At 43.0% G+C, this 21,967-nt stretch overlaps 2 protein-coding genes across 2 annotated transcripts; one reads left to right on the top strand and one right to left on the bottom strand.

Moving 5' to 3' along the window:
* Positions 1-314: 314 nt before the first annotated feature.
* alg2 (ALG2 alpha-1,3/1,6-mannosyltransferase) lies at positions 315-1,664 on the bottom strand. Its single transcript, XM_007897438.2, has one exon. It carries the CDS (start codon positions 1,640-1,642, stop codon positions 431-433), a length of 1,212 nt encoding a protein of 403 aa, XP_007895629.1. The 5' UTR covers positions 1,643-1,664; the 3' UTR covers positions 315-430.
* Positions 1,665-2,019: 355 nt separating this feature from the next.
* sec61b (SEC61 translocon subunit beta) lies at positions 2,020-20,225 on the top strand. Its single transcript, XM_007897437.2, has 4 exons — positions 2,020-2,125; positions 7,217-7,314; positions 12,257-12,358; positions 19,828-20,225. Exons 1-4 carry the CDS (start codon positions 2,123-2,125, stop codon positions 19,913-19,915), a joined length of 291 nt encoding a protein of 96 aa, XP_007895628.1. The 5' UTR covers positions 2,020-2,122; the 3' UTR covers positions 19,916-20,225.
* Positions 20,226-21,967: the final 1,742 nt, after the last annotated feature.

Below are 21,967 nucleotides of genomic sequence, written 5' to 3'. Positions count from 1 at the left end.
TAATGATTCCAAGACACTATTTGAAATAAGAAAGAAAATTCACCCAGTCTCCTTGCCCAACAATCCCCTAGAACACATTGTCATTTACAACATGGCTATTTGTGAATCATTGCTGTGCACAAATTGGCTGCCATGTTTGCCTACCAATATATCGTCACTTTACAGCAATTATGGATGAAGTGCTTTGAGACATTTGAACACTAGATGTTGTTTCATACGCAATGATCAATCTTCTTCATAGCGTTTGATAAAAAAAATGTGAATCAGAACAGATTGTATTGTAAACTTAATAAATGTAGAAATAAAAATTGCAATTTACAAGAACAGCTCTTTATTCCCAAACATCAAAAATCAGATCCCACTCTCTTCAGTGCAAATCTGTAATGGTTTTTAAACATTATTACTGTTGTAAACCACTGTGGTGAACTTTTTATTGTGTTAATTTACACACATATTGGTATAACTGTTCTGTAAAAGCATATGAAGAAAATTTTTCTAGGACTCTAGTTCTTCCAGCTTCTCCCATTTGTGCTCGAAGACTGGGAATGTTTATAAATTTCTCCATGGCTTCCGCAAAACAGTTTGCCGATGGTTCGCAGAGCAAACCCGTAACACGGTCTATTACAGACTCGAGAGGACCGCCTGAATTCACTGCTATGACTGGACACCTTGTGTACATGGCCTCCAAGGGAACAATCCCAAAGTGTTCATTGCTCGGTGTGTACAACACACAGGTGCTTCGATGGAGAAGGGAAATCTTCTGCGTGTCTGAAAAAGACCTGATAAAAGTCACTGCATCAGACAGATCCAATCTCCTCGCCAATTCCTTCAGCTCCTTGTAATGCTCAACGTTTTCCAAAACCCTTTCGTCATAACCGCCTGCCATGACCAGGTGGACCTTCTCCCACTCTCCAGAAGTCAACCTGCCACGCAGATCGTGCAACGCCTCCATGGCCAGAGGCAGGTTCTTCTTCCTTTCGTACCTGTTGATGGAAAGGAAGATGAACTTCTTCTGGGCTGGGACCAGACCGCTCAGGTCAGCGGGGTCATTGTCAAAGGCGGCGAAGTTCAGAGATGGGTAAAGGACATCAGGGTCCAGGTGGCTCAGAGACTTGAAGGTTTGCTTGAAGACGCCGGCTGTGAACTTGCTGTTGACTACGATAAGATCGGCCAGGCCGGTGGTGTACTCCTCCAGCCAGTCGATGGGGAGCCGGTACAGCCTCTTGAAGATGCTGCTCCTCTGGGTGAGGAGCTGGTCGGGGAAGTGGCAGTAGAAGAGCACTTTCTTGGGCCTCCTGCACAACTTGAGCACGGGGATGCAGGCCGACACCTGGTCGCAGAAAACCATGTCGAACTCGAGGCCGCTGAGGAAGACCAGGCAGCAGGTCAGGTACAGCATCCGCAGGCAGGCGAACAGGGCGTGGCCTCGGCCCAGCACAGAGCGGGGCAGCCAGTCCCCGGCGCACACCACCTTCAGGCCGCCGCTCGGCCGCGTCTCCGAGAAGCAGTGCTGGGGGTCGTGGTGAGCCGTCCAGATCTCCACCCGGCAGCCGCGGGAGCGCAGCGCCAGCGCCGCGTCCACCACCAGCCGCTCGGCGCCGCCGATGCCCAGGTCCGGGTGCAGGAACACGGCGGTCACCATGGCCTCCGGTCAGACACCGCGCAGGCGCAGTGCTCTCACTGAGGACCACCCGGGAGCACCCCCCTACCACCAACCCTGGCCGGGCTGGCCTCCAGCAAGCCTGACTGACAGAAATGTAGCGGGAGCGATCCGGCCGCGCGCTACTGCACCCAACACTCCAGTGAAGACAGGTCCATCAGGTCTGGTTTTAAACTTTCTGATACATATCGGTGTGGAAGCCCTTTTCTACTTGTGATTTTTCTCTCAGGCGCCGCTGGCCGTCGGGGTCCGGAAGAGGTCCTGAGTTGTGTTTCGTGGCTGCTTTTAGGACTCGTCAGCAGCCGCGGCCCCGCCCCTTCCCCCCCTCCCCCTCCCCACCTCACCCGCCGCCTCCATCACCGCCGCCGCCGTCTCTCTCGCGCTCTCTCTCTCTGTGTGTGTGTGTGTGCAGCCCCGCAGTGGAACGTTCCCCGGACGAGAAGCCTCGCCGCCGCCGCCGCCATGGTAACCATTGTGCTCCGCGCCGCGCGCTCCAGGGCCGCCCTTGTCCAGGCCCCGCGCTGCACAGCACAGCACTGCACTGCACTGCACAGCCTGAGCCACACCGGAGGCCCTGCTTACTTCAGCCCGTCTGTCACCCTTCCATTTCACACATAGCGCCTTATCAGCGCGCCGAGACGCCTCAGAGCCCTGCACAGGGGTGTTGGCTGTTTGGTTGTAAGCGTTGGGCTGTTTATTTTGCCAGAGAGCCGAAAGGAGCAGTTGTTTCGGGGGTTGTCTGGTCAGGGCCACGGTTCCGGGATGGCAGTCAGCAAAAGCCACGTCAGCAGTAAAGCACAGGCAGCGGGGGGTTGTCCTCTGTAAGGTGTTCGCTCTCTCTGCAGGGCGTGCAGCACTGGGGACACTGCAATCGTAGCTTGAAGGATCATTTAATAATAATAATAATAATCCTTGCATTTTGATATAGCGCTTTTCACGTCGGGAGGACGTCCCAAAGCGCTTCACAGAACACACTGTAAAGTGAATTGATTGTATATTTGTGGGCGAACGCGGCAGCCAATTGCGCACAGCAATGTCCCACAAACAGTCGTGGATTGAAAATGACCAATTTTATTATTGTTTTGTTTTGGAGGGATTATTATTAGGCTCTGTGTGGAGTAAGGAAACTTGCCCAAGGTTTCGCCCTCTGCCTGGAATTGAACTCAGGTCTCTCGCTTGCAAAGTGGGTGCTCAAACCACTGAGCTACAGGACTCCACAATTTCTTCAAAGTAGAGAATTTCTTGCCCTTTTATTATGTGAAATACAGAATTCCGCCACATAGCCAACCTCTGCCGCGCGCTCGAATTCTGGTACAAAAAATAGGGGTAGTTTGTAACTATTTACTGTACAACAACTTGCACTTGTATAGCGCCCTCCACGCAGGATAGCGTCTCCCGGCGCTTTAACCCTATTAATGAATGGGATTTTTAGGTTTATTTATAGTCTGTAATTATGGAAAGATAGAATTCTGCGGACTACCTTTGGTCTCCCATAACTATTACGTGTGGTACAGTACAATTTAGGTTTACACAGCACCTTTCACATCAGGAGGATGTCTCAAAAGTGCTTAAAACTGCTGACTGGCCACCCGATTTAGGGACAGGAGCTGAGGGGATTGAGGAGAAAAAAGAATAACTGAAAGCATGGTCAAAGAGGTAGGTCTTGAGACAGTCCTTGAACGAGATGAGGGAAGGAACAAGTCAAAGGGCTCTGGGTTGGAGTTCCTGAGAGCAGGCACAGAATGTCTGATAGCCCACCCACTGGCAGAGAGGCTGAGGAGATGAAGCAAGTTACTGAGCAAAGAGAGCGGCCGAGTCAGTCGGGTTGAATTTGATGTTCTCCACCATAATGCCATAGGCATTTATGGCACAGAAGAAAGCCATTGGACCATCGTGTCTGTGCTGACTGTTTGAAAGAGCAATCCATTCAGTCCCATTTACCTGTCTTTTCCTCATATACCCTGCAAACCTTTATAGATATCTATCTAATTCTGCTTCCAGCAGGACATTCCACATCCCAACAACTCTTGTGTGTAAAAGTATACCTCTTAATTGCCCCCTGTGCTAAGTATCTTAAATTGTTGCCCTCTAAACACTAAATCACTGACATGTGGAAATAACATTTCCTTATCGACTCATAATTTTAAAGACTTCTATTGGTTGATTGACCCTCCTCTTCGACTGCACCTTCGATCACCCTTCTACCTCTACCCTTGCTACACTCCACTCCTCTTAATCCCAGCCCCTAGCTCGGGTCCAAACCCTGACTCCTCAATCCCCTACCTTGTGATGTCTTCCCCAAATGAAAGGCACGATACAAATGTAATTTATTTTTATTTGTTGTTATCTCCTCTCAATCTTCTCTGTTCCAGTGAGAATAGGCCCACTTCCTCTGGTCTCTGCTAAAACGACTGGTCCCCGGTATCATCCTAATAAATGTTCTCTTCTTCCTCAGTACCCTGATATTATTCCTTAAGTGGGTGACCAAAACTGGATACAATAATCTAACTGTGGACTGACTAATGATTAATACAAGTTAAACATTATCTGTTTTGTTTTATATTCTATACACCTATTTATAAAACCTATGTTCCCATTAGTTTTCTTCACAGCTTTGTCCCCTTGCTTTCCCATCTTTAAAGATTTATGTAAATGAGTCCTGTAGTGTGTACAGGGCGAAATATTATGCAAGTTTCCTTATTCCACATGCCTCAGTTTATTTAACAGTAAATAGGGAGCTAGTTAGTAATCAATTGATGGATCGCTTTTCCGGGAGTAATAATTCCTTCAAATAAATAAATACATTTGGATTATTATTATTGCTCATTCAATCCACGATTGTTGTGGGACGCTGCTGTACGCAATTGGCTCCCATGTTTCGCCCACAAAATATACAGTCAATTTGCATTATGTTATTTTCTGTGAAGTGCTTTGAGACGTCTTGAAGACGTGATAAGGCGCAATATCAAATGCAAGGATTATTAATATGTGCTTTAACCACCTAAGTTTCTCTACTTTTCTCCCTATTTTAAAATTTTATAATTTAGCACAGATCTCTTTTCTTCCTCCCAAAACATATAACCTCAAATTTTTCTGTGTTCAATTTCTGCCATATCTGCTCAGTCTACTAGTCTACCTATCAATTGCTGAATAATCTGTTCAAGAATTATTCCATGGACTTCAGTGAGTGTACAATGTCAAATGCATTCCATAATGTATGATGTTTCCAATGGAATTCTCCCTTGGTTCTACCACAGGGCGGACTGCATAGCATTGTCAATAAATTCGGAATAACTATGTTATTACACCCCCACCACCTTTGGCCCCCACCGACTATGGCCCCCACCCCTCCCGAATCCAACCCCCAGCTCCGGTGCAAGTACTTGACTATCCATCCCCTTGGGATACTCTCCCGAAGTAAAAGGTGCTATATAAATGAAAGTTGTTGTTGTTTATTCTTGTTGTTATATGGGCTGTTGTTTTTACATCATGCAGTGTGTATGACATTTTTCCTTTTCTGGATGCCAGCCCTCTCTTGATATGTGGGGGAGCTGATGCGGTCAGCATGGATTAATTGGTAACTCTCTTGCCTCAGGGTTCAAATGTTGTGAGGTCAAGTGCCACTTTGAAACTTTGAGCTAACAATAATGGTTGACATTCCAGTGCGGTACTGAAGATCGCTGCGTTTTACAGAGGTACTGCGCTTCGGCTGAGGTACTAGAAGGATCCTTGGCCCTCTTCTTTTCCTTATCTGTATGCTCCCTCTGGGCGATGTCATCAGCAGACACAGAGTAAACATCCACATGTATGCGGATGACACACAAATCTACTTTGCCTCCTCCAGTACCAAATCCAGGTCTGCCGATGTTCTATCAGCTTGTCTGACAGACATCAGGGTCTCGACTCCTTAACCTCCCTGGGCTCTCCCTCAGACTCTCCAAATCAGTACGCAATCTCGGCGCTCAATTGTCCTTCCTCCCCCACGTCCAGTCCCTGACCAGGACCACCCACCTTCCTCCACCTCCACCACATTGCCCGCCTCCGACCGTACCTTAACCCAAATGCAGCCGAAACCCTTGTGCATGCGATTGTCACCTCCCGCCTCGATTACTGCAACGCACTCCTCGCCGGTCTCCCCAACTCCATTATTCAAAAGATCCAGCTCATTCACAACTCTGTCGCCCACGTACTAACCCGGACCAAACTCATACCCCTATCTCACCAGTTCTGACCAGACTCCACTGGCTCTCCATCACCCAATGGATCAACTTCAAGATCCTCGCACTCGTGTTTAAATCCCTTCACTCTCTGGCACCTCCCTACCTCTCTGACCTCCTCACTCCCCAGTCCACCACCTGGCACCTCCGCTCGACTGGCACCGGCCTCCTGCTCGTTCCTCACACCCTCCGCTCCACCATCGGAGGTCGCACTTTTAGCCACTACTCCCCAAAACTCTAGAACACTTTCCCTTCTCCCTCAATCCCTCTGCCTTGCCTCTCTCCCTTTTTTCAAGTCCTCTTCCTCTTCGACCGTGTTACAGCCACCTCCCCCCCCCCCACCCGACCGGCTTGGGGTCAGGCTCCGCCACTGTTAAGCGCTCTGAGACACTACCCTGTGTGAAGTATAAGTGCAAGTTGCTGTTGTTTATCCTGTTCAGTTTCCTTTTAAGATCTCCGATCATAGAGGAAGTTCAGAATCATAATAATCCTTGTGTTTGGGTTTGGTATAGCATCTCATGTATAGCATCTCAGAGCGATTCACAGGATTTTACTATGTGAAGTGACTAGATAGAAATGCAGCCTAATCGTTCACAGAAGTGTCCTACAAACAGCCATGTAATGAGTGACCAATTTCATTTTGAGGGATTGTTGGCCAGGACACCGTGAGAAACTTCCTTCTCTTTTTGAGTAGTGTCATTGGATTTTTAATGTCCACCTGAACAGGCAGATGAGACCTCTGGTTTTTTAAACGTCTCATCTGAAAGGTGACATCTCTATCAGTGTAACACAGGCCCAGGACCACATTGGGTTGTCAGCCTAGACTATTGCAGTCCTGAAGTGTGGCATGAACCTACAAACTTCTACCTCAGACTTGGTATCACTGGATACGTTGATGTTTGTAATACATAATAATAATAATATTTGCTTTTGATATAGTACCTTATCACACCATCGAGATGTCTCAAAGAGCTTCATAGAATATACTGTAAAGTGAATTGACTCTATTTTGTGGGTGAAACACAGCAGCCAATTGAGCACAGCAGTGTCCCACAAACAGTCATGAATTAAGTGACCAATTTTCATTTTTTTTTTGAAGGAATTATTACCCCCAGAAAAGCGATCCGCCGATTGACTAACAACAGGTTCCTACTTAGTGATAGGTAAACAGAGGCGAGTGGAGTAAGGAAACTTGCCCAAGGTTTCACCGTGCCGGGAGTAGAACCCAGGTCTCTCTTGCGAGGCGAGTGCTCTATCCACTGAGCTACAGTACTACATATGTGAATATGTGAACTACTGTAACTCCCATTTTGTTAATATTTTGCTGGTTGTTTTTCAGCCTGGTCCAGCTGCAAGTTCAACAAATGTTGGTGTCTCTGGCCGCTCGCCCAGTAAAGCTGTGGCTCAGCGAGCTCCTGGAGGCACAGTCAGACAGAGGTGAGTCATTGTTGCAAAAACCACATTGAAGGTCAGATGTATAAAAAGTTGAAAATCTGAAATACACAAAAAAAAAGTGGTGACCATTACATCGAGCCAATCAGAAAACAAAAAAACTGGTTAACGTCTAGCAGGATATGCTCCAAAAGCACAACAGGCAACTCTACAGCGCAAAGAGAACAGCAAGCCAAGTTACCAAGATGCTGAAGATGCCTTATTTGTAGTGAGTATTGAACTTGTACCCCTTCTCGCTTTTCTATGGTGGATGTTAAAGATCCCGTGACGTTTACTAAAATAAGGGAGTTTCTCCTGGTATCTTGGCCAAGAATCATCCAGATGAATTAGCTGTTTCGGACCTTGCTGCAGCTTGTGTGTGCAAAAACAGTCACTAACCTTGATAGTAATTATTTGTGAACCATTTAGGAACAGTTCAGCGGGATCAGGCCCTGCAAGCTCTTCCTTCTGATTTGCTTTGGTTATTCGGTTGGTTCTGTGTTTAATTCGGACTCACTTAAACCCACTGAACCAATGTGCAATCTTGGTCACTGGATGGAAGCTCGGTTCCCTTTTTTCCCCCTCACATCTGGTCCCTGGATTATTCACCTCCACTACATTGCCGTTTTCCACCCTAATCCAGGTCATTGTTATCTTCCGTCTGGACTTTTGAAATGTCTGATCTCCCAACATATCCAACTGCCCCCTGCATCTTCACCCACACCAAATTCCGCACACCCATCACCTCAGTCAATAACAACAACAACAACGGCGTCTCAGAGTGCAGTCCTCTCCAGCCCTCACTGTCTATCTTTCAGCTGATCGATTTCAAGATCCTCACCCTTATCCAAATATCCCTTCATGCCTCCCTATAGCTCTAATCTTCTTACCCCACTCCCCTCCACTCAGCTAACTTGGGATTACTGCAGTTCCGTACTCCTCTATGTTGTCCTCTCTATATCTGTCTAAGTCCCACCTTAAAACCTACTAATTGGATCGAAACCCCAGCCCCCCCTCGGCTCAGTGTCCAATCTTGCTTTGTAAAACCCTCAAAGACGTTATACAACATGAAGGCAAGATGAAGATGTTGTTGAAAATCCACTCTGGTATTTGATGTACAGTATGGATACTGTAAAGCTTGTATTGAATTACATAGAATGATGTGGCATAGAAACAATCCGTTCAGTCCCAGTGTTTAAACTATACACAATCCAATTATATGTCTCTATTCCCTTCTCCCTCATGTATACATCAAGTTTCTTCTTAAATATGTTGATGCTCTTTGTTTTAACTGCAGCTTCCATCAGTAAGTCCCACATTCTCACCACCCTCTGCGTGAAGAGCTTTCTTCTAAACCCTGTATTTGAGTTACAGTGTATCCTATGAAGCTCTTTGAGACGTTTCAACAATATGAAAAGGCGCTATATCAAATGGAAGGATTATTATTATTAGATCTACTACAAGCTATCATATTTATGCCCCGTTTTTTGTGACTCACAAATAAGTGAAAACAGCTTATCAAGCTCCAACCTGTCCAATCTTTCTTGATGGCTGAATTCACTCATCCTTGGTAACATGCTTGTAAATCTACACTGCACTCTCCAATACTACAATATTCTTCCTGTAATATAGCTAGAAATGTACACAGTACTTCACAAGCAGTCTAACCAAGGTTTTTCTGAATATACATTTAACATTTCTTTCCTATTTTTATACTCTATTCCTCTGCACATAAAATCATTGTTTATTTGCATTATTTATAGCCTTGTCACCTGTGCTGCTGCTTTGAATGCTGTGAATCTGAACCTCTAGGTCACTTTGTTCCTAAGCCCCATTAGCTTTCTACCATTCAGGGTATAGTTGACTTCTTTAATCTTCCTACAAAAGTCAAACGCGTTGCATATGCCTACATTAAATTCCATCTGTCACCTATCCACCCATTCTGCAACCCGGGTTATGTTTTTCAGCATCGCTTTGCAATCAGTATCAATATTTACCCAACCTGTGTTTAAAGCAATGACATAATTTAGCATTTTCAAGTCTGAGATTGGAGAATTTTCATCATTCCTGTTGAGGATATATATCATATTTTTCAAAATAAATCTGCTTCCCCAGTTTGTCCTTGATTGTCATGTCACCAATGCTGCAAGTCGCCACTAGGAGGTGTATTGAATAGCCTTGCAACAACTTGCCTTGTCCTCTCCACACACAGCTTTCAATCTCTACTTGGGAACTCACCAAAGTGAAGGATCAATACACTGCCCCAGTTCTAGTGTATTGCTGCAATTCTGTCACCCATAACTGTTTAATATTTGCTTCACAAGCAAGCACTTCGGACTTGTATTTATCAGATTGTTTTTACTTGACTTATTTTGGAGTCTGATGGGCCAAGGTAAACTGGTGGGAGCTTTGACAAGTTCAGGCACTAACTCATAAGTAAAAAAAATGTCATGTGTGTTCATAGAGTAATTAGATTGAAGGGCGGATTCAGTAATCTTCCACCGCTGTTAGCTTTATCTGGAAATCTAGGAATGTTGCACTTTGTAGTTGATCCAAAGTGCAAGTGATTTGGAAAGTGGATGTGACATGAACATCGTAATTTACTGATAAATGGAACTATCCCTGGAAGTAATGTTTGTATATGTATCAGGATTGGTGTTTCTTTATTTCACTAATGGACTTGCCAGATGGAGTGCACTCATCTTTTCTTGTGCGTTCCTAAGTACCTCCCAACAGTGATGTATTGAACCTCACCAAAATGCTTGGATGTGCATGGGAATGTACAAGGCAGGAAAAAACCATGGTGATCATGTGGCTGGACTCAAAAGTTTTGTAAACAAAGTCTGCATTACATTGTTTGTCGTATCCCTCAATCAATTCTTTTGCCAAATTGCTATGAATCTATTGACTCCATCTCCCAAGGTAGCAAATTACACATATTCGTCATTTTCTCTGTAAAGTAATTGAATCTAAACTGTCTGATGACCTTCCCTCTTCTCATTTCACGCCTCAGTACAGGAATAGTGAAGACTTAATCACTGGAATGCATGTGACTGGAGACTTCACGTAGTGACTAGTGAATGAGTGACTACAGTTTATCTAAATGAATCTGTGATCATTTTAATATAAATATTTTGATCAAGTATATTTCTGCACAGTTCATTGCCTACAAAAACATAGTCACAAAACTTGACAGCAATTGCCTGTGAACTGCTTCAACATTAAGAACATAAGAAATGCTAGACGAAAAAAGACCAAGGTCCATCTAGTTCGCCTACTACCTTCCTGGCGGACGCATGCTCATGTGTCCCAATCTACCTATGTACTATATTCGCATTTTGCCGACAAATATACAGTCAATTCGCTTTACAGTCTATTCTGTGAAGTGCTTTGAGACGTCTAGAAGATCTGAAAAGCGCTGTATCAAATGCAAGGATTATTATTATATCCCATATTATATCGTACATTATAAGCATGATATCAGATCCAGGGGTTATTATGCAATGGATAAAGACTTCCTCTGTATCTTTATCTTGTGCTCCTGTATAGATTATTATAATAACTGATCGTGCATTCTCCCATGTTATTGTAAAAGGGCACAATATTAATCATACAGCGGGGTAACATTGCAATCTCATTTAGGTATTCAGGTTATTTGACCTTTGGGTGTTTTGGTTTTACCTCCTCTGAAGCCCACAATTAGATTGTCTTGTACTTGTTCCCTTGCACATAGTAATCTGATTGCACTTATTAACCCACTGAATATTGACAATCCATATTACTTCACATTTGCAGAAAATGTAGTCATCAATGTTCAGTGCAAACCTCTTGTAGGATTGTGGTACAGTAATAGCACACTAGTTAGTCAATCTTCCTTGAAATCTTGTATTTAAAAAGCATGCTGACGAGGTATTATTTTCCTTTAGATTTTAATTTCAAAACGGCGTTCTAATTGCAAATTCAGGACAAATGTGATGCTGGAAAACACCACCCTGCGTGAGGATGCTTTATAAATACAAGTTATTGTTGTACAGGATCTGACCGTAAACCCTGAATGGTTGAGCAGTGTTAACCACAGTATTTTTGTACTAATATGAAGGGTGAAATTTAGGGGATGAGGTCATTTCCTTGAAAATATGTTTAACTGCTCAAATTCTGGGTTGGTAACAAAAATCCAATGGCAGCATTATTTATTCTCTTGACCATTCTAGAAGATCTGTGAAGAAATAATTTTTTTAAAAGGAAAAATCATGTCAAAATTACTGGAGTCTTGAGCAGAAGGGAAAGTTCCTTCTGACATATTGTAAAATCGAATGAATAATTGATACAGTGCAACCTTGTTATGTATTTCACTATAATAATAATCCTTGTACTTGATATATGCCTTATAACAAGATGTCTAAAAAGCGTTTCACAGGATATTACTATAAAAGACATGACTATTTTGTGGGCGAACAATTGAGTACAACGTAGGGCAAATTTGCTAATAGTATGATAGCCTCTGGACTCCATTCACCGCACTCAGGAGCCGTTGGCTGCTCACTTCCTTTGTGAAGGCCGGCTCTTTGCGCTAAAATGGCTGATTTCTGAGTCATTGGGTCACTATCGATACTATTTCCTGCTTTGCTGATGTAGGCAAAGTGACCTCACTAGTGACCTGGTGATGGGAAGACCAGGAAGTCAGCCATTTCTAGCTTCCCACAGTTCCCGGTCATCCAGTCTCCGACATCATTACTTGCTGCTGGTATAGAGCGGAGTTGAAATAAGTGGATTACAATAATCTGGTATTGAGTAGGTTACAATCGAATGTCAAAAAAAAAAAAAAAATCGCCTGTCAAGTGGAGTTGAATTGGGTAGATTATTATCAATCTGTTGTAGAGAGGAGTTGATTTGGGTTTTAATGATCTGGCTGTGTCTAACTTTTTCTCTTTGTTCCTCTGTGTCACAGGAAGGCCGCCAGCAGTGCTGTAAGCCGTGCTGGTCGAACCACATCAGCGGGCACTGGGGGCATGTGGAGGTTCTACACCGAGGATTCTCCTGGGCTCAAAGTGTAAGTCCAGCAACAGAATGTTTTATACTTCTACCCACATCATCAATTGTTGCTGTAAAACTCCAAGTCTTCTGATGGACATAGCTTTTTATACAGGAAACGCCTGGCAATTCGGCACTCCAAGGGAAAAGGGTTATCTGGAGTGGTGCATTAGGCCTATGCATAAATACGTAAATAAATGTGGCCAGGATATTGATAGCATGATGGCTTAAGTGGTAGTGACAAGTTAAAACAGGGTCGAGTCATTAGGGGATTACTGTATTTTGTATTTGTCTCATTGCCATATTGACTTCCATTTGTTAGTAAATAAATCTTGGTAACTTTATAAAGAATTCTTAGTATATAATAGCATTGGTGCTCATCATTTCTGTTGTGGCATGTAGCAAATATTGACCTCCCAGTTCTGACTGATCAGCATTTCCAATCAGCATTTGTCTTTCTGTTCAGAAGTGAAACTCTTGAGTTGAGAAGCAGCCACCACTTTCAATAAAAAATGTTTATTGATTGGATTTGACATTTTTCTTTGTTTGAACAAATGGAAGAGCGTTGAGTAACTGTGCCCGTGTTAGTTGTGCTCTTTCAAATGGTATAAATTGCGTTACAGCATTTATACAGAATTTCTATTTTGCTTCATTCATACGACCCAAATGTAAACTTACTGAGGATATATCAGAGCAGAGGGAGTGAGAATTTGGTGTGAGCAAAGCCTAAGGTGAGTTGGGTAATGGGTTCAGTGTTGAGCAGGGTTAAGGCATACCTAGCAGACTCTGAGTCGAGGTCAGCGATGAATGGATTTCTGTCTGAGGCAGTGTGATTCTTTATTTCAAACCTTCCAAGGCTAAAACCGCCTGTATTCCTGATCAGGATTACAATAAGGCTTTTCAGTGTCTCAACCACAGAGAAGTGATGGATTAGCAGGATCTCGGGTCAGAATGTAAGTGAACCAGCTTCAGTGCTGAACACAGCATTAATAAAGCACTGTTGAGATATGCTGATTTAAATGCGTTGTGATACAGTTTAAGTTTAGGTACACTGCAGAGAAAGGGAAACCTTTTAGACAACATCAGGGTTTAGCTGAGAGTGGGGCTGAGTGATCAAAATATTCCTTATGCGCAAATTTTTTGATTTCCAGTCATAATTATTTTCTCACGAGATGAATGCTATATACTCATTGACTTTTTGCAAGAAAGGTTTATTCAATTTGACCTTTATTGATCTTCAAATCTGACATATTCCATTTGGAAAGTTCCATGTGGGAAGGAAAGATTTTTATATTTGTTTTCTAACATTTAATACTACTTTGCCGTTTTGGGGCGAAGGAATATAGCTCTCATGGTATATCGATGAAGCAGTAATGAATATAGGCCATGGTAAAAGGTCTGACCTATAGAGATCTGCATATATTGCTACAGAATAGCCCCAGTAGGAGTTTCCAATGTTAGAATGGCATAATTAAAGTACAGGAAAGGTCAGATCAATTAAACGTGAGTTGTAAAACCCAAATCTGCAGGAGAATTAAACGCCATTACTGCTTTGTATGTAAACAAATCAATTGCTGTATTAAATCTTCAGCTCAGGACACATAAAATGCAATGATGCTTTGAGTTTGCAAATGGAATAGCAACCAGAAGCATAACATTAAAGGGAAAACAACTCAACATTTGGGTTTGAGAGCCGCCCACTCACTTAGTTATCTGAAGTGCATCATCCCAGTGCAGTTTATCGTGTGTAATCTTTCTGTGCAAGTAACCTGGTAGGGAATCACCACTGTTGCTACATAGCTCATACTCCAAAGCTTGGGATTTTGTATGGTCTTTGTATTAGTATTTGGTTGTAACAGATTTTTCATTTCAGATTTTCATATGTGGTATGTTGCCACATATGAAAATGTTATACTTTTCCTTTCCTCTCCATCTCCTATGACTCTTTATACCCTCTACTGGGGTATAAGGAGTCCACAAATCCAATGCCCTCTGGTATCTCACCCAAAAGGCCATTATTTATGTGTGAGCCTTTATAGTTAGCAGTGTGGTCAGCCACAGAAACATCGCACCCAAGCCCGACACTGTTCTCGCTTGATATCCACACACATGCCTTTTAGCAGTATTCTTTGGATACTAATTGAAAGAGCGCACACTGGATGATATTCCCCTCCCTAACCCAAAGACTAGGGCCAATTGTAGCACACTGACCGTTGAGATCACCAAACTCAGCACACGTTTGATCCTGCTATTTTATGATCTGTATGACGTAGTGCATTCTGGGTCATCAGAGGAAGGACGAGATCGTTTATGTACAAAAGTACTCGCTATTTATATTGAAAAACATGAAATGTGTTTCCCTGCAATAGCCTTTCCTCTCCACACATATTCATAATTGCCGTCTAGACTGGGAAATTGGCATTAATTTGGATCAGAATAACTTTACTAGAAAATACGTTCAGTGCTCTTGTTTGCTCATCTTTTTTGCTTTCTTCCCCCGACCCCCTACCCCACGCACGCACACATATATTTATGTAATCAATGATAGGTGACTAAGATTTTGACTTGTGAACTTTGGGCAGTGTCTGATGAGTCTTCCAGTCTAATTCCAATCAGAAATTCATGCAGCTAATTTAAAAGACCTCAGAAGTTTTTTAAGTTTTTATTCCAGACTCAATGATTCCTATCATTTCTCTGATGTGACTGGTGTGGAATTTCAGCTGTTGAATTAATGGAAGGTGTTGAGTTACGTTTTGGTTTGCATCAAAAGACCAGTGTCGTTCTGAAGTTAGTTTAAAAAATGACTCCAGTTGAGCACATTTTGACAGCTTCGGATTCTGAGAGCAAAGTCTGTCATAGAAAATCTGCTTCTATTTATACTCATCTTCACCCAAAAAGTAATGGCTTCTCATTCAGTACATTATACACTACAGGTCTACTTAAGGCACTTCTTTTTTGCGCTGGTTGGGTTATAACACAATAGCACTTTGCACGTGGGTTTATTCAAGGGATATCATCTTCTCTGAAAGGCAAAATATGTATGGTTATATAAAATGTCTCCCCAGTGACAAGCCAGGTCCCTTTAATTTTGTTTGAACTTGAACACCCCCTTCTTGGCGTTCATCGGCTGCGATGGTTGGATTTCACTGTACATGTATACAGCCAGTGGACTGACTATCTGCAAGTCAGCCACATCGGGCCGGCCTTCAGCCTCTCTGAACTCCATCCCACAGTCCCTTCGCCTTGCTCCCTCCCTTGCCTCCTTCAAAGCACGTCTCAAGACCCTTCTCTTCGACCATGCCTTTGGTCACTCTCGTATGCCTGCCGTCCACCCTCCCCGATCCCGACCCCCAACTCAGGTCCAAAGCCCTGACTGTCCAGCGCCTTGAAACATCCTCCCGATGCGAAAGGTGCTATACAAATATAATTTTGTTGTTGTTGTTCTCCCTTGCTCAATGTCCAATCCCACCATTGTGTAGTGCTCCTTGACTGTCCTGCGTGAAGGGTGCTGTATAAATGCAAGTTGTTGTAGTTTTACATTTGTCTAGAGAGTTGAATGTTTTTTAACTGAATATTCTAATGTGCATAAACCATATTTAAAAGCGAGACTGCCTGCTGATTAAATATCTGTTGGTCAAGAGACTAAGAGGCAATTGTCTTACCCACTATCCTTATTCTTTGAAATCAAACCTAATGTGTAGTGCATTGAGCGGACTAGGGTTGATTTTAATTAAATGTGCAGGATTCAATGCTTGTAAAATAAAGTTCCATAAACATTTTGCGATCTGCTGATGGCTGAATTGAAAGTAACTGGAGTTGCTATTTCTTGTTTCTCAAACTGTGCATCAGTGGTTAGTAAGGGATGTGACTGCTAAATGTAGAGTCCTGAGTGCTGCAAAAGGTGAAAGGAGATTAAGCAGGATGCTGTGCAAACTGAAATTTAGATTCCAGACTGTCAGACAAACAGAAAAAAACGAAACCTTCACTGTAATGACTCCCACATTTAGTGACCTTTCAGATTTTCTCTTTTATCTCTATTTTTAAAAAAGGCACATCTTTTGCAGTGGTGCTAACCTAAAGTTTTAACTGATTAGATAAGATTTTCTATGATTAGATCGTGAAAATCTCATCCCACGCCATTTTGTTATATTGTAAGAATCTTTTTTTGGAGGGGTGGGGAGGTTGGTCTAAATAAGTGGGGGTTTAAATAAGTAAGGTTAAAGATTGTTTGAACCTCCTCTCAGTATGAACAGCATTCGGTTTGATTTCTGTAGAGCAGTTGAAGCAAGGGGTTCAGTAACAGTCTCCACTGGCCCACCATCCCCCAGCAGATTGAATTCAAGATCCTTGTCCTTGCTTTCAAATCCCTCCATGGTCTTGCTCTGTGACCTCCTACAACCCTAGGAGGCTTGGCCATGAAGCCGACCAATGTTCACTGAGTGAAGGGAGAGGCTGGGCTCAGTGAACACTGACCAGCCTCATGTCCGCTGTCCTATCTTTTCCACTAATGGTGGGCAAGCTTTCAGCCATTCTGCCCTGCTCTTTGTAACTTCAACCTGGAATCCCTCCCTCTCCAGTTTCAAATATTTTTTAATCTAAGCTTTTGTTTATCTTTCTCTCTCAACCCCCCCTGCACCCACCCTTTCAGCTACAGGCTGTTATTGTATTAACAGTATTATTATTAAGCTGGAGCCCAGTCAGTTGTGTGAAGCACTTGGAGAAGTCCTCTCGACATGAAAGATGCTATATAGATGTTAATTGTATCATACTGATAACATTTCCCACGTGTAACCAGAGGGGAATTGATAAAAGAGGATTTTTAATTCCTTTATACCATTGGGAGAAAAATTCCACTGAGTCCAAATTTACTCTTATTGGCGAATTAAATTTTATACCTTAAAATCAGTTTTATGTAGTTCTTAAACAAACTTGCAGAAAAACAGATTCAAAATTAAGGTTGTTTTTAAGAATTAAGTTGAGGACACTGAAATTCTGAATAAATAGAGTAAATCAGACATGGGTAGCATTTCTGCCTGTATATTAAGATACATTTAGACCACCCTCCCCCACCCCCTCCAAAAAAAAGTCAGTCGCTGGCTGTACATCCAACTTCAAGATCCTTACCCTTGTATTCAAGTCCCTCCACTCCTCTGCACCTCCCTACCTCTCTGACCTCTCACCTCAAAACAGTACCCTTTGCCTTCGTTCCTCCGGGTCTGGCCTCCTCCGAGTCCTCCGCTCCACCCTCAGCGGCCGTGCCTTCAGCCACTATGCTCCGAGGCTCTGGAATTCCCTTCCTCACTCCCTTCATCTCTCTTCCTATTTTCAGGTCCCTGCTGAAGACTTTTCTTTTCGACCGCGCCTTTGATCACCTTCCTCCTCATCCCCCTGGCTCGGCCGCAGGACCCGTTACTGTGAAGCGCTCTGAGACGCCATCTGGCGTGGAGAGTGCTATATAAATCCAAGTTGTTGTTGTTGTACACATGGGCAGTGAAATCCGACTATCACGATCCTGTGTACCCATAACAGGCTTCCTCACAGCATATACATTATGTAACCTGCTTGCATTAGTCGGTTTTGTTATGTTATGTATCATGGCAGTACACAGCCTACCTTACTAGTGCAAGCAGGATAGCAATATTGTACATCTATAGAACAATTATGGATAGCTTTCAGACTCATTCAAAGCCTTCCACTGAGCTGGTGGCTCTTGTATAAGGCAGAGAGCATTGCAAGAACCTGAGCATCAATGAGGTGGCCATATGGTTCCTAGATAACAAAGTCCAAGTAACATCTAGAGCATCTACCACCTACACACTTAGTCTTGTTGACTCATAGGATAGAGAAGTGATAAATGAAGCAAGCCTGATTGAATCATTAAACAAAATAACATGGGCACAATCGACAGAATGTAGCTCAGTAGTGCTCAAGTGCTCAAGTGCTCAATGAGCACTTGCCTCGCAAGCGAGAGACCTCAGTTTGATTCCCGGCAGAGCGAAATATTGGGCAAGTTTTTGTTTACCTAGCAGCAAGTAGGAACCCGGTTGTTAGTTGATTGGCGGATCGCTTTTCCAGGGTAATAATTCCTTCATGAGTGTTTGTGGGGCACTGCTGGTCGCAATTGGCTACTGCATTTCGCCCACAAAATATATAGTCAATTTACTATACAGTATATTCTGTGAAGCGCTTTGAGATGCTTCGAAGATGTGATAAGCGCTATATCAAATGCAAGGATTATTATTATTAGAGAGAGCTAGTTCCAGTGTGTATCCACTCTTGTCTTAAGGTTTTAAGGTTTACCCTTCATGGGGTATACTATAAAGCGTAGAGACTGAACATTTTGTAATGGCAACAACAACTTGCATTTATATAGCGCCCTTCACGCGGGATAGTGTCCTGGAGCGCTTATAGCAGTCAATTAGCACACAGCAGTGCCCCACAAACAGCCATGGAGTAAATGACCGACCGATTTTATTTCGGGGATTGTTGGCCAGGACACTTCCTTCTCATTTTGAAAACATTACACAAGTTCCAGCATGTGTCTGCTGCAAATACCACACACGTTTCCCCTTCTTGAAACCACCTTTGAGTTAATCCAGAAGCCTTGGTTGACAGGATTCTCCTGCTAACAGTTGGATGGTTTGGTTGTGTGCAGGATAGTAGAAAGGGATTCTAGGGTCTTATCATCAGCCCTCCTTGAAGGTCAGTCTGTGGAGTGGGTATGTCAGCAGCAGATGAGTTGATCAGCTTTGACTGTATTTCAGAATATATGCACACATTGATCTGTAGCTTTCAATTCTGTGTGCTTATGGCACTCCTGGGAAATGAAACAGGAACTTCATGTCAAACTCCATTCTTCATCTAATAACTGTAGTGGGACTCCGGAGTTCAGGGAGAATGTTTTCCTATCACTGAACAATGATGCTGATATTCAGCCACTGTGATTTTATGATTTTTGAGATGTTAACTCTTTACTAGAAAAGAATATCTGAATAATTAGCAGCTTTCAGGACTCACATTAGTCCTTGTTTGGAATAATTTTAATGTGGCTGAGAATTTACATGTAGTTCCATTGATGTGCAAAGGAAGTAACAGAGACACCCGTTGACCCAGATATCAGAATCTCTGCCCTAAAGGTGGTTGGCCAGGATATTGGGAGAAACTCCCTTCTCCTTGAATAGCATTATAGGATTTTAACTGCATAAGAAGACAGGACCTTAGTTCAATATATCTGAAGTGAATAATTTGAGAAACGATGCCCTGGCTGAGTTTCTGGCTGAGATAAAAAGAAATGAGACCAAGTTTGTACGAGTTTTTGCTTTCCAGCATTGGTGAATAAGCTTCTGCAGCCAGTGGCTTCTCATGCTGTACCACTAGGTGTCTCTTTTGTGCCTTGTATCAGTATATTGACGTTGTAGAATGAAGACTATAAAAGCAAGCAGTAGCTTGTGTACTGTTATTGACTTTTGTTTTATTCTTCCTCCTCAGTGGGCCAGTTCCTGTGCTGGTTATGAGCCTATTGTTCATCGCTTCAGTATTCATGCTGCACATCTGGGGCAAGTATACCCGCTCATAAACAAGACATCAGTGACTTTCCCTCCTGCCAACTTAACCTATTCATCTTGGACCAAATGCCAGTCTTTATGTGAACTAGTTTCTGATGCATTTTGAAACATCGCTTTTTACTCATAAAGAATCAAATGAAAATCCCCAATGGGAATGGTTCCAGGGGCTCAGCCGTTCGTTCTCCAACTACCAAGAGGAGAGGAGCAGGTTTAAGATCGTCTTCACTACAAGTCTCTTTCGTATCTTTATTTTTCATCATCGTTTTTTGTAAAACAATCACAAGTGTTTTGCAATAAAAAATGAATGCAGATTTCAATATACAGTTTGTTTTTATCGTATTCTTGGACGAACGTTTGCCGGTCTAAATTTTTTAATGCTTTAATAACGCTTCTTATGTTTTCAAAAACAAGACACTTCATTATCCACTGAGCAAATGCAGGCGACACACAGGTACCAAACCAATCAGGATAAAATATTGCTTCTGCATTCAAAAGGTTGGATCACTTTGGTATAACTAATATAGATAACACTATAGTAATCTTTATGTGTATTTCCTACATACTGTTGATCAGCTCAAAAGACTCCAATGGTTTTTAGTTAAAATCAGCAACTTCCCCTTTTGTTACTATAAACCACTGCCACCTCCCCGTGGGAATCAATCAGTCATCATCCTACAGTTCACATTGCTCTCTAAATGCTGATCAGTAATTTCTATTAGTGCAGTACACGCATTGCCTTTGCCCTTATTCAGTGCAAGTTCATCTCCACATGCAAAGGTGCTGTTTAATATCAAAAAAATCTTGTGCTGTTTATCTTTAATCAGATCTATCTTGATCACGAATGGATTGGAGGTGCCATTGACATTTTTTGCTAATCGTTTGATCATGTATTTCCTAGAATTTTATTTCACCTTTCATCTGCAGATACTATACATTTGCTCTGGCCCTATTATCCAGCCAAATGTTTAAATCAAAGCAAAAGGTGAGTTTTCAGTTATAAATTGTATGTTTTCACAAAGAAAATGTAAACATTTAAGTCTGGCAACAAGTAGGTAAATTTGGCATGTTGCTGTAGTATTAACAAGCACACTCCCTGAATTGTGCTTCAATCCCTTCTGGAATAAAGAGGAAAACAGTGTCATTACTGAAAAAAAAATCATCATTATATAATTGCTATTAGCAGCGCCTGTCTCTAAAGTCATCAAGCTCTATCTGAGTTTTATGTTTGAGATTTGAAAGCCATATAGAGATTTTTTGGTAGGGCAAACAGAAAACAACAACTTGCACTTATATAGCGCCCTCCACGCAGGGTAGCGTCACAGAGCAAATGACAGTGGCAGAGCCTGACTCCGAGCCGAGGGGTGAGAGGTGGGAGGTGACTGTAAGCACGGTCGTCAAGGAAGGTTTTCAGGAGGGACTTGAAAAAGAGGAGAGGGGCAAGAAGGAGGGATTGAGGGAGAGTGGTCCAGTGGGGTGTAGTGGTTGAAAGCATGACCTCCAATGGTAGGATGGTGCAAGGGACAAGCAGAGGCAGTTGAGCAGAGACGTCGGGTGGTGGATTGAGAAATGAGGTCAGAGAGGTAGGGAGGTGCCATGGAGTGAATGGATATGAACACGAGCGTGAGGATCTTGAAGGCGATCTGGTCGGTGATGGGGAGCCAGTGGAGCCTGGCCAGATCTAGTGAGGTGGGGATACAGAGTTTGGTCTGGGTAACTATGTGGGCAGCAGAGTTCTGAATGAGGAGGGGTGTGATAACAGCGGTTTTCCGGGGGAGTGGAACAGAGCCTGAGGAGAAAGACTGGTTGACCGTGTTGGTTCAGGGGTTGCTCAGAAGGCCGAGTCAGCTGAGCAAAGAGGGTAAGTAGAGGAGTGGAGTGTGAGCAGCTTGGAGAGGTAGGGAGGTGTTAGGGCTTGATTCAGTAATAAAAAGTGCATATTGTGAGGAATATTGGAGAAAGAAAGAGGAGGTTAAGTTTTTTTCTCCAGCAGGTTCTTAGAATGTGGAATGCTTGACCACAAATTTCTATTGAAGCTGAGTCCGTAACATCATCTAAAAGGAGTT

The sequence above is a fragment of the Callorhinchus milii genome, unplaced genomic scaffold (assembly GCF_018977255.1).
Source record: "Callorhinchus milii isolate IMCB2004 unplaced genomic scaffold, IMCB_Cmil_1.0 Scaffold2, whole genome shotgun sequence".
Taxonomy (NCBI): Eukaryota; Metazoa; Chordata; class Chondrichthyes; order Chimaeriformes; family Callorhinchidae; genus Callorhinchus; species Callorhinchus milii.
The sequence above is the reverse complement of the archived record's forward strand: the minus strand, read 5'-3'. Positions and strand labels throughout refer to the sequence as shown.

Excerpts from the sequence above, each read along its gene's own strand:
- sec61b (XM_007897437.2), top strand. Across the intron at positions 7,315-12,256 it reads GGAGGCACAGTCAGACAGAG|GAAGGCCGCCAGCAGTGCTG; the intron begins GTGAGTCATTGT and ends TCTGTGTCACAG. Across the intron at positions 12,359-19,827 it reads GATTCTCCTGGGCTCAAAGT|TGGGCCAGTTCCTGTGCTGG; the intron begins GTAAGTCCAGCA and ends CTTCCTCCTCAG.
- alg2 (XM_007897438.2), bottom strand. The coding sequence starts at position 1,642 with ATGGTGACCGCCGTGTTCCTGCACCCGGACCTGGGCATCGGCGGCGCC.